Raw genomic sequence first — 12,414 nt, 5'->3', positions numbered from 1 at the left:
TAAAAGAGGGTGTGAAAAATAATTAGAAAAAATGGATAAAAAAATTAAACGAAATAAGCTTTAATACCGGTTCATGTTACGAACCGGTACCAAAGGTCTCCAGCCCCGCGGGTTCCTCCGTGCCCACGTGGAGGCACCTTTAGTACCGATTCGTAAGGAACCGGTACTAAAAGTGGGAGGCTTTTAGTACCGGATCTTTAGTACCGGTTCCAAAACCGGTACTAAAAGCCCTTTGGAATCGGTACTAAAGTGGGGTTTCTCTACTAGTGAGCATTCACTTGCTAGAAAAGGTACCTGACCACTAATTGATTGTTTTATGATTTTTTGGCTGTTAATTAGTTATCATAGATATGCTAATTAATATTATACTTATGCTTTGTTTGCAGTTTGACAACCAATGCTTAATTCCTTGGTGATTGAAGGTGGCCAAATAGAATTAATGAATACACTGAAGGTTAAAGTAGTTTCGAAGAACTCGGGGATTCGTAGAAGAGGATGGGAGAAGCCAAAAGAAGGATATACCAAATTAAACGTCGAGGCATCATTTTTGGATAGTTTTTTTTTACGGGAGCAATGGGAGCTGTGATTAGGGATGAGAAGGGTCTGTTCATTGCATGCAGTAACTGCGGAATATTCTCCATATCGGATGCAGCAATGGCTGAAGCACGGGCTCTTCGCGATGGCATCTTGTTAGCGGGCCAAGTTGGATGTATGAAGCTGATCGTTAAACAGTGATTGCATGAACGTTATCACGACAATGCATGACGACGGCAATTTTGGACCAGCGATGGGGATGTAAGAGGAGTGTTCCTTTCAGCTCGAGGTTTTGCTCGTGTAATATTTTGTCATAGTCTTAGGGAAATTAACAAAGTAGCTCATGTTCTTGCTAGTATGGTGGATGTACCTCAGTCGACTATTTGGCTTGAGGATCCGCCCATTTTTATTTATGAGTTGTAACGATGTTCGATAATTAATAAAGTCGCCATGATGGCTTTCCTAAAATAAATATAGTTTCAAATGCAGAAAGTCATATTCCTTGTATAGGGCCTCCCGTCGTCGATAAATTAACAAAAGAGAGCGTTGAGGGCAAGTACCTTATAAGTCATCTTTGGGAAATATGTTATACTTTTACAATAAGGACCCACAAAAGATAGGATAAAACAACAAAGCCCTCAACATGTGCACCACATACCCTAATCAAAAGTTGCAAAATGCAATCCAGTCCACCGCCATTGATCCACACGATAAAGAACCAAGTGCAAGAACCAGCTTCGTCGTTGAGGACACTGCCACTTGGTGTGAAGCTGGCAGGGTCGCCGCCCTGGATCTGGTAGGCCTCTGCATCGGCACACTAGCATGGAGATTGAAGAGATGATGACAACCTGAAGAGGAGAAATCCTCCTATGGCATCGTCGGTTGGAGCAGCCGCCCATCGGCCAAAATATTCGATTGTGAGGCAATGCCAAAGATACGCCGAGAATGGGCTCCATCATCGACTTTCAACACCGAGGGATCACATCTAAGGGTTGAATCGAATAGCAGCCTCGATAGCCTGGAGCACTCTACTCTTTCATTTCGATAAAATTGATTCTTGCATTTTATAATGAGCTGTATCGTACCAATTATTCATATGTAAATTCATATTTTTATATTGTGTTTGAAATCTATGAAGTTAATAAAGTAAAGAAGTAGTTCAAGTATTGATGTGCACCACTAACCAACTCTTAACTATGAGCAAAAATATTGTTCTATCTGATGTAAATATGCTCTAGAAGCAATAAAAAGTTGTATTATTTATATTTTCTATTTCATAATTAATCTTATAGTTCTATGCTACAATTATATTGGCTTCAGATGTTGTGATCTTGGAGGAAAAAATCTAATTAAATATGTGGAATTAGAAACACCAAATATATATACATCCCTAGTCTTGCATCTAAGACTAGTTTGTATATTATTGATAATCTTGTTTTCTTGACTATAGGAAATAGTAAAGTGTTACGTTGTTGCCAGTAATATATGAGAACAACATTTTTAGTGGAACAAATGATGTTGGATATGTAGAATCTGAATGATATACTCTAGAGGTAATAACAAAGTTGTATTATTTATATTTTCTACTTCATAATTAAGTTTTAGTTCTATGCTGCAATTATATTGGTTTCTATTGTGATGTTGGAGAAAAAAACATAATTACATGTGTGGAATTAGGAACACCAAATAGATATCCCTAGTCTCGCATCGAAGACTAGTTTGTATATTATTGATAGTCTTGTTTTCTTGACTATGAGCAATAGTAAAGTGTTACGATGTTTCCAGTAATATAGAGAACAGCATTGTTAGTGGAACAATGATGTTGGATAGACTCCGAAAGGTATACCTTGAAACACATTCTTAATATTGTTATCGGTAGTTTCTCAATGAGAAGTATCACCATTACTAAGATCGTTAGACCATCAGACTTATGTGGACTAGGATAGGATATGGATGTCACGAGATCAATTAAATGTTACCTCTTGATTGAGTAACAGTTAAGGTGGTCTTCGTGCATACAAGATATTATGTCGTAGCTTTACAATATGTCGTTATGGGAATTTCCACTCCGACGTTGGAGAGATACACTCTAGACGCCCACTCATGTATCATGATATTCCTCATCGTCTGGCCAGACACCTGATTAAGTTGTAATCACAAGAACATTGATGCAAGATGAGTAAATAAGTACATGCCGGGTAATGGGGACGACCTAGTATTTTCACCTAGATCTATATGGCTTATGCTTCCATAGACCGGCCCCGAATCTTAAAACAGTGTAAACACCCGAAGATGTATTATAGTTTCGTTTAATCTCATCCATTCTATCAATGGTCCACACGATAAAGCTTTGTATTATGTGTGGGGATCGATGTGGTTATGAAGCGCTCAACATTGATCATTGTTGCGGAAGGTGTTCCAGACATGTCACGTATAGGGTCACACACTTTAGCAATATTTAGAATGTGAGTGCGAATGAAGATAAGAGAGAAGTGGTTTCGAAATTTTTCCAGAGAGTCTCGAAATATTCCGGAGATGTCCAGATTATGACCGAGAGTGTTCGAAATGGTTTTGATTATTGTTGGAAGGTTTCGGAAGGATCTAGGAACATCCCAGAAGGTTCTGAAAGGTTAATGTAGAAGTGAGGATGTCCTTAAACCGAGAGTGGTTAATATGGAAGTTGGGATGTCCACCACTCTTAGGGTTTCTGTATTATTTTTGTGCTAGTTGCCTCCCAACCCCAGGCTTAGGATTTTAACCATTCTTCACATTTTTTATAGCATTATATTCTCGAAAACTTGACTAAAAAAACTAAATCTTTTTTCTGTGTGTAGTCATTAGTATAAAATATGTCATACTATGAAAAATCACCAAAAGATGATAAAAAAATATTACGAAACTCAACAAAATATTTTAAAATGTAGTCTAGAAGTTCTACTACGGTAGGTAACATCGAAGGATAGTTGAAGATCTGGAAGTATCAAATTGAGGGCTTGTTTGATTCAAAAGAGTTCGTTTGATTTAAAGGATTGAACCCTCCAAAATTCCTATGGATTGCTTTCTCATAGTACAATCCTATAGGATTTGTACCAAGAGATTAGACCTCTTAGAAAAATTCCTATGTGTCTATGAAACTATGATATGCATTTAATCTCTATAGAAATTTCCTATGCATCTTAAGCATAATTTGATACTTGCTGCTCTATAGAAATTTCTTATGCTACCATCAAACAACTAGTTACCAATTCCTATAGGTTTCTTTTTCCAATAGCATTCCTCCATTTTTCCCATTTCTGCACTTTTCCTATCCTATGGATCAAACAAGCCCTAAAGGTTGAAGACCCACCTTTGCAGCAAAAACTTAGACTTTGCTTTGCTTGACAGCGGCAGAAAGAATTTTTTAATCGTATTTAGAATGCATAGAAAATTCAAAAATATTAAGTTAGACAGAGGATTACCTAAATCTGGGAAGGATGTGAAAATTTCAGCAATGAACATATTTAGCTGCGCAGGAAATAAAAAAATATCCACATAATTATTTGTGAATGGTCTAGTAACACTTACTCCCTCAGATCCATATTAATTAATGCTAAAATGGATATATCTACGACTAAAATATGTTTAGATATATCTATATTAGCATCAAGTACTATGAATTGGAGGGAGTATTGAAATATGTATTTGTGGATAAATCATGAAAAAAACATGGATCATAGAAAAATAAAACAAGTTTTTTTTAACTTTGAGTCTTCCTTGCAGAAAAGATAATTCTTCATGTCAGGACACGCACTGGCGGGGCTAATTAGCGGAAAACCAAAACTGATCTCGGGTGCATATGCACCCTATATGTATAAAACATATTTCAAAAACCAAAAAAATTTAGGGAAAAAATTTACCATGTACAGAGATATGTTCTATGTGTGCGCGTAAAGTTTCACATGAAACTGACAATTTTTTTATCCTGTGTAAAAAAGACAAACAATGATTCGAGAAATAGACTATTTTAGCACAATAAATTTGTGTTTTTTGCACAGGGCACAAAACATATCTGTTTTTGCTGAAACAACTTTATGAGCACGTAACATGTCAAGGTATACACAAAGAATTTTTATTTGTATTTTTTTAACATTTGTAAATATATTTAATATGCATTTTAAATAAAGGGTGCATATGCACCTGGGTGCAGAAACACCCTGTCCGGCTTAACTAGGCCAGGCCCATCCAGAGTTTTCACACAAAATTTAATCTACCGATATGCAACGGTGTACAAACTGTCTAAGTCCAGCCCACTGACAACTAGCAGACTTTGCAAGGCTTCAATTTTTGCATTTTCTGTGTAAGAACTGATGAGACTCTGCTAGTTGGAGCCTTTCTCGATTGCAATCCTCGGCAAGCTAGGCTCCTACTAGCACGGTAGCTCCGGGTAGCACCCATGCAACGACATGATCGCTCGTTCTTTCTCTTCGGCAGCTCGGCAAGGCTCCCAGTACCAAAAAAAAAAAAAACTCTACTATATAGCTTGCCCAACCAGCTATATCTGTGTAGCTTTGCCACTAAAGATATGTTCACTATTTCCATAAGGCTGAGCGCACATCAGCAGGTACTATTCAGATTGCCTCATCTCCATAGCAGATACAAAAGAAGCCAGCTTTAAACTAAGCGTCAAATTTTGCTTGTTCTTCAACGTGTTGTTTTATCAGAGATGTATGATCACTCTTTCGCGCGATTCCCTCCGGTGTGCCCCATAGGGTCTGCTTTTGCGAACATCACTTCATGTGGGTCCCAACTTAAGCACTCACTAAAAAAATCAGAAAATGGAAAACCTGTCTGAAGCATCATTTTATGTAACCTAGTTGCGAGAAAGAATTACGAACTTGAAGTACCGAAGTTACTTTGAAAATCCCTTCACAGAAATGAGCTAGGTCATAACTTTAAACATGCCATAGTTTGCCGAAACGAGACCATATTAAGCACGAACGTGGGCCTTGGAATGACGAGCAATGTTGAATTTATAAGTTTTACTCTCCTAGCTAGACACGGAAAAAACCCAGTTTTCATTTTTCCAGTAGTGAAATGGTTTTTTTGTGAACTAAGTACAAGAAGCGTAATCTGCAATTGTGCGGAACCTATGCACAAAATAGAAAACCATTTCTATATTGTGGTTCACATTTTTTTTCGACAAAAAAATATATTGCGGTTCACATACCTGCTGATGGCGCTAGCTTGTGAAAATTCATGGTATTTACTACAGTGTTGGCAAAACATTAACTAAGCGTCAACTTTCGCTCGTTTCTGATTTTTTACAAAATCGTTTTAGGTCACAAATGTGTTGTTTAATCGAAGGTACGATGTCGGTTTGGGCGGGAAGGTTTTCCCCACTCGACAAAAAAGGTCAGGAATAAACTGCAAATCTTTCCCGCCTTGCCGGTAGGGGACACTCGGCAAAGACCCACTTCACATCGTTAAGTGTGGCGTAGCAGCGTGGGCGGTTTGCCGATTGTTTTTTTCAAATTGCCAAAGCCATTGTTTACCGAGTATTGATGGGTTGCCGCATGTCTTTTATTTGAGGCTCGACAAAGGCCCGTGGAGTTTCAAAAGAAGACACTCAGCAAATAAAAAAAACATGGCGAAAATTCGTTTCCCGGTAGTGCAGCCTAGCTTAGCTCAATCAACTCACGTTTTGTAGATGCATGCTCAACCATTTTGAATATACAAAAACTAGGAAACTAATGTATTATTTCAACCTCGGCATGAAGGGATCAATGCTCTAGGCGAATATATTGGACACGAACTATTCTTTGATCTAGCCAAAAGCCCACAGGCCACAAGTGATAGGGACGTGTACTATCACGACCGGAGAATAGAACGGTCATATGTATAGTGGAAGCGAGGTTATATTCTACCGTGATAGCCTGATAGGTCGATGGAATTAGAAACTGATAACGAAGAGATTCCCACAGACAATTACATGTTCACTACTGCTATGGTATTACAGGAATAACTTTCCTGGCTACATAGCGTTTATCTCAGGCCTGCAATTACGTACATGCATGACGTGTCGATTTACTTGCGAGCACTCCAGTACACCACTACTTCGTTCTACCGGTTATGCTAATTGCTAAAGCTTGGACGACTGCTTATTTGCTAAGTATCAGTCAAACTGTAGACCGTACAACACCTGCTAATCGAGCCGGAGATAGTGATGACTGATGACACAGAGTGCAGGCCATGGCAGAGACGAGTATGGAAATTCTCGGGACAAGGCTTTTTTTTTCGAAATGGGGGTCTGCCCCAGCATCTGCATCGTGACGATGCACACAACCCTTTATTAAAAAAATAAGTTCCGAGTAGTATTGTTTACAAATCACGCATCATCAAGGATTGATACAAGAATCAACCATCGAAAGAAACACATACTAAGACTACATATCAACATAGCCTTCTAGTATGTCGCCAACCAGCCTGGCACAAGATATCCTGAGCGACCATCAGGAGCCGTGTGCATCCAGAAACCATGGCATCCCGCTGCCCCACCGGAGAGAGTAGAGCCCAAAGTTGGACCCAATGGGAAACCATATGGATAACCTGCAAGAAATGAAAAGAATGTTTTTTTATTAAAAATTATATCATTCCTGATCCTCCAAATAGACCAACATAAAGCAGAAACCCCAACCCGGATATATGCCTTAGATTGTCTATCTACTCCATTTAACCAATTACCAAACATATTAGTAATATTGGTGGGAGGTGGAAGATCATAAGTAAAGTTCACCGTACGCCATAAGAGTTTAACTAAAGGGCATTCAATAAAAAAGTGTTGAATGGTCTCCTGTTTCCCCACAGAAGATACATTTTGTACACCCATTCCAATGAAGTTTAGCTAGATTATCTTTGGTTAACAACACCTTATTACTCAAGAACCACATGAAAATCTTAATTTTTAGCGGAATTTTAACCTTCCATAGATATTTTCTCAGAAAGGGGGTATGGTCGCACATAAGATCTTCATACATCGACTTCACTGTGAACAAAACCATTAGATCTTCATACATAAGATATTTTCTCGGGACAAGGCTTAAAGTTAGGTTTACGTTGTTTTCGATGACGGAGAGAATGGCTAGGACATTGCAAGGTGAGAAGGATGGATGATCGGTGCGGTGGCACTATGAGCGGTGTAGTGGCAGGTGGGAGGGAAGGGTGACACCATCAGCCCTCTTTTTCATCTCGTCTCGTTGTAAATAACCTTTATTTTTCTCCAATCAAATGGCAGGAGGACTATATTTTTCGAAAACAGTGAGAAACACCTTTTTTTCAGTGAAGCGAGAGGTAGTAGCAAACATTTTTAGTCTTCACATTATACGATGAAGAGAATTAGATATATCCAACATAAAAAAAGCAGAGCTATATTGACACGGAACGCCTTGATTTACCTACCATATCAACGTCTCTATCCAAACTAAAGCACTTTTGCAGATAGGGCCTAGCCTCATAACAGAACACACAACATGCATGAGCGAAAATAACCTTTCATGGAGAGTAGGTTCCTTGGTTATTTCGAGTGAGGTTTTGCATGACTTCAATCATACAGGCATATCACCAGTAATCACATCTATCATAGATTCCAAAGCATAAAGAATATGCAACAGTAACCTTCGATAATATATATGATTGGTACATCATCCACAAGCAACGGAACAAGATAACCATGCGTTCAATAAATCTCTGCCGAGCTAAAGAACTTCACATTTGCTACAAATTGTTAATTATAAGGTTTGTGAACACCCAATTTCAACGATGACTATTTATTTTTTCTTATCCGTTCGAATTTATGCTTGCGAGTTCAAATTATTTATGCTTGAGAGGGCATGTTTCACTTTGCCACAGAGGATCCTCTAAAACCCCATGTATAAGCTTGAAGCTTAGGAGATCAGCAAAAGTACTAAAATGTTTAGAATAACTCAAGGTCAACCAATTAATGTTTAATTTTTGAGTTTTTTGTATAAAAAAATGAAGAATTATTCGAAGAGACATTGAAGCATCGACAAACACAAGCCATTTCCAAAAGTGTATGTGCTCATGGGCACATATGTCACGAAATCTATTCTCAACAACAGTGACTGTTCTAACTTTACATAAGTAGGAGCTAAACATTATCAATTTCATGTGATATGTAAGATTCATAAAATTAATGAACTACATTTTTTTCACATTCTTTTTGAACAAATATTTTTCACATATAGCTAGTGTATGTATGAACATGCTAGATTAGTTGACGCCTCTACTTTTAAGAAGAAATTGATACGCTAAAAAATAATACATTAGCATTGTATTGATATATTTAAACTTTCACACAATTTTTTAATTCGACTTCTGCACACCACATTTATTTTTCATATTCTACACTTGAATATGAGGTCTCAGAGCATAGAAGTACCACGCTTCTACACCATATATGTACATATTTGCGAACCTGTAGAAGTGTTTGTGCCATAAAAAAAGCAAGAGTCCTTACATATTTTGCACGACTGTATTGATGTATATTTGACGCATACTGGTATATCAAGCCAGCTGACTGGTCGACACTGTAGCCAACTGACAAAAGAGATATAGCCAATTGCCTAACACATAGATAATTCCAAGAAAAGTCAGAAGTAGAGGTCTTCCATATGTCTCCGCTTGGAATATGATGCATGAAAGAACCGAGATTTCTAATTGCGCATAACTGATATGGAAAGTATATATTCCCAAACATTTGTTACATATGCTCTCATCGCGAGAAAGAGAGATGATGCTAAAAACATTACCATCACGATAGAATACTGCATAAAATGCTATCAAACAGCAAGTAGAAGGGCATCTTATGGGAAAAAAAGATCAATGCATTTATATTCCAATTATCAGAAGGGGAATCACACGTGTGCAATATTAGAGCCCTCTCGGAAATTATAAATAGCCCCTAAATCGTTGCAACCTCCCCAGGCTTTTGTAGTTTCATAGGGTATACACTTGCTCTGAGACTCCTATATACCATGTCTAACGACTCCTTGACAAGGGCGCATATAGTTGGAGATGTTCTAGACCCATTCGCCAGCTCAGTGCCACTAACTGTGATGTATGATGGGAGGCCTGTGTTTAACGGGATGGAGTTTCGCTCACCGGCGGTCACTCTGAAACCAAGAGTTGAGATCGGAGGTGACGATTTTCGAGTGGCCTATACCCTAGTAAGCCCATCACTTTGCACCTGAAAGATTACTCCATTGATGGTTGCCATATGTGTATGGCGATGGTGTGAACTCCAGAGAGCTTGGGAAATCAATAGCTTGACTCAGCCAAGCTATGCTTGGCCTAGCTAGCTCATTGCTACCTCTTTGCCTGAACTTGTTTGTTGGGACCCCAGCCAAAAATATAACCAGGTTATTTTGTATCTCCTAACATTTTGACCATGTGCTTGTGTAATTGTAAATCAATTAGGTTATGATAGATCCTGATGCGCCTAATCCCAGCAACCCAACGTTGAGGGAGTACCTGCATTGGTAAGCCATAGCTCTAGAATGTCTTGTCATTTCTACACATTCGTGTTTGTTTTTCACTATTAACGATATTGATGAACTGCTCTAAATACTGTATTTTTATTTGATATTCAGGATGGTGACTGATGTCCCAGCATCAACAGATGATAGCTTTGGTGAGTACATATAACACCGTGCGTAATATTCAATCATACACAGCTATAATAGATAGCATTCATGTAAACCTCCTAAAAATTAAACTAATATGGAGCATTCCCTCCATGCGATGAGAACATGAAGATTAATTGCAGAATCAGATCTCGTTCAGGTTTCTACCCAAAGATTCTTATTAGATACCGTTTCTTTGGTGCTACTTCATATTCATGCACCAGCTTATACTTAGTGCTTCGTTTGGGATTGTTGTTTTCTACTTCATGTCTAATACAGTAAATTATAGACTACATTTTAACAAGCTTGTAAAATAGTAAGTACCTGTAATGTGCTATATAGTGTTGAATGAAAATGTTGGAATGTTTGGATTAACTACAAGTGACTTCAAACTTCTATTAAATGTGAACATGTACTCCCACGATCCATAATAAGTGTCGTGTAATTTAAATTTAATCTAAAATCATGACACCTTTATTGATTGGAGGGAGTTTTAATTTTAGTAATCAGGATTTATAATTTGTTATATTACGTAACGCTACAAATAATTTTATTATTATTGCAAAGTACTTCTCAAAGCTACTTATGCATGTTTCCCTTCAACGTGCGTAATGATGTTGTATATAGCCAGTCAAGTTTCCAAGTGTGAAAAAAATGTTGCATCATACTTACAGAATATTTATAGGAATCTTATTTATTTCATATTGCCATATTTGCGGACGTCTTCATGTTGCTTCGAAAAATTTACTTAATTTTGGGTCAACATTGTTCTAGTTGTACATATTTAGTATGACGTGACTTTGCCAAGTACACATATATATTGTTGCTAACTTGGCATGTATCTAAAATCTCAAAAAATGCTCAAACAAAGAACATCTGCATAAGCTGTACCACAACCTCTATTCTGAAATCGACATGAATTAGGTGAAAATTGTAAAACTGTGGTTTCATGAAATATTGCGTTGTAAAATGAAAAAAAATTCAAATCTGATATTTTATGATAGACTGTCAAAGGAGGTTTATTTCTTTCAGTAGAAGTCATGAACCAAACTATTCAGCCATGTTAAATAGGGTAAGCAAAACACAGTTTCTGCTTATAATTGATAGCTCTAAAGAGTGAACAAAATTATACAATCATATACGAGTACATGACTTCAACGGAACCTAAGTATGGTCTACAGTCGTTATTGTCCTCACCTCCCACCTTCCTGCAAATCACTGGTCTGCAGAAAGAACAGAAAAGTCGTATTGTTATCTTATCTTATCTCTATTCTTTGGATCAAATTGCAGGACGAGAGATCGTGCCATACGAGAGCCCAAGCCCCACCATGGGCATCCACCGCATCGTGCTGGTGCTGTATCAGCAGCTTGGGCGTGGAACAGTGTTTGCGCCGCAAGTGCGCCAGAACTTCAACTCGCGCAGCTTCGCACGCCGCTTCAACCTCGGCAAGCCCGTCGCCGCCATGTACTTCAACTGCCAGCGCCCGACGGGCACCGGTGGGAGAAGGTTCACCTGATCTGTCTCACTGACCGATCAGCCAAGTCAAAGCTTGAGCCTATAGTACTCGTATTTGCTGCATCGCACGGACCTATACGTAGCTAGCTAGAATAAATGTACTGGATTCATGTCTGGTCTACCAAACTGATGGGTCAGCCATGTTCAGCTCGAAAGGCAATCAAGCTCGAGCTTACCAGTAGCATGCGTGCTTAAGATGCACGTTAGCCGCATCACACGGTACTTAGCTAGAAAAAGTTGGAATAACGTACCGTTGTACTTGGAGGCTCCTTAAGTGTACTGGGCCTTCACAAGGATGCGTTGCTGCTGTTTCAGTAAGGGATGTGACATTTTGTTACACCATGGTAATGAGATATGTATGCTCGCGGTTGTTCTTATCTCGTGTTTCAGCAAAAAAATAATTCACAGTCTAATAATATCGGATGGTTCTAGCAACGATTTAGAAATATTTGTTGCTCTAGCTCATTAGAAATATAGCTAAGACTATTAAGTTCATGGAGGTTGAACTGGAGATCCTGCACGCCCCCTAGGATGAGATTCTTCATCTGGTTGGTTTTTTAGACAAATGTTGGATGGATGAGCGGCTACCGCGACATGGTATCCCGCATATGACGAGCTGGCTGATGTGCGAGTAATCCGAGGAGGCTACGACACACATTACTAATGGTTGCCCCTTTTTGAAGATGA

At 38.4% G+C, this 12,414-nt stretch overlaps 1 protein-coding gene across 1 annotated transcript; it reads left to right on the top strand.

Moving 5' to 3' along the window:
- Positions 1 to 9,528: 9,528 nt before the first annotated feature.
- On the top strand, positions 9,529 to 11,779 carry LOC124683650 (protein FLOWERING LOCUS T-like). Its single transcript, XM_047218129.1, has 4 exons — positions 9,529 to 9,755; positions 10,006 to 10,067; positions 10,179 to 10,219; positions 11,502 to 11,779. Exons 1-4 carry the CDS (start codon positions 9,564 to 9,566, stop codon positions 11,726 to 11,728), a joined length of 522 nt encoding a protein of 173 aa, XP_047074085.1. The 5' UTR covers positions 9,529 to 9,563; the 3' UTR covers positions 11,729 to 11,779.
- The last annotated feature ends 635 nt before the right edge of the window (positions 11,780 to 12,414 follow it).

This window comes from Lolium rigidum, chromosome 1 (assembly GCF_022539505.1).
Source record: "Lolium rigidum isolate FL_2022 chromosome 1, APGP_CSIRO_Lrig_0.1, whole genome shotgun sequence".
Classification (NCBI taxonomy): Eukaryota; Viridiplantae; Streptophyta; class Magnoliopsida; order Poales; family Poaceae; genus Lolium; species Lolium rigidum.
The sequence above is the reverse complement of the archived record's forward strand: the minus strand, read 5'-3'. Positions and strand labels throughout refer to the sequence as shown.

Excerpts from the sequence above, each read along its gene's own strand:
- LOC124683650 (XM_047218129.1), top strand. The coding sequence starts at position 9,564 with ATGTCTAACGACTCCTTGACAAGGGCGCATATAGTTGGAGATGTTCTA. Across the intron at positions 9,756-10,005 it reads TTCGAGTGGCCTATACCCTA|GTTATGATAGATCCTGATGC; the intron begins GTAAGCCCATCA and ends TAAATCAATTAG. Across the intron at positions 10,068-10,178 it reads TTGAGGGAGTACCTGCATTG|GATGGTGACTGATGTCCCAG; the intron begins GTAAGCCATAGC and ends TTTGATATTCAG.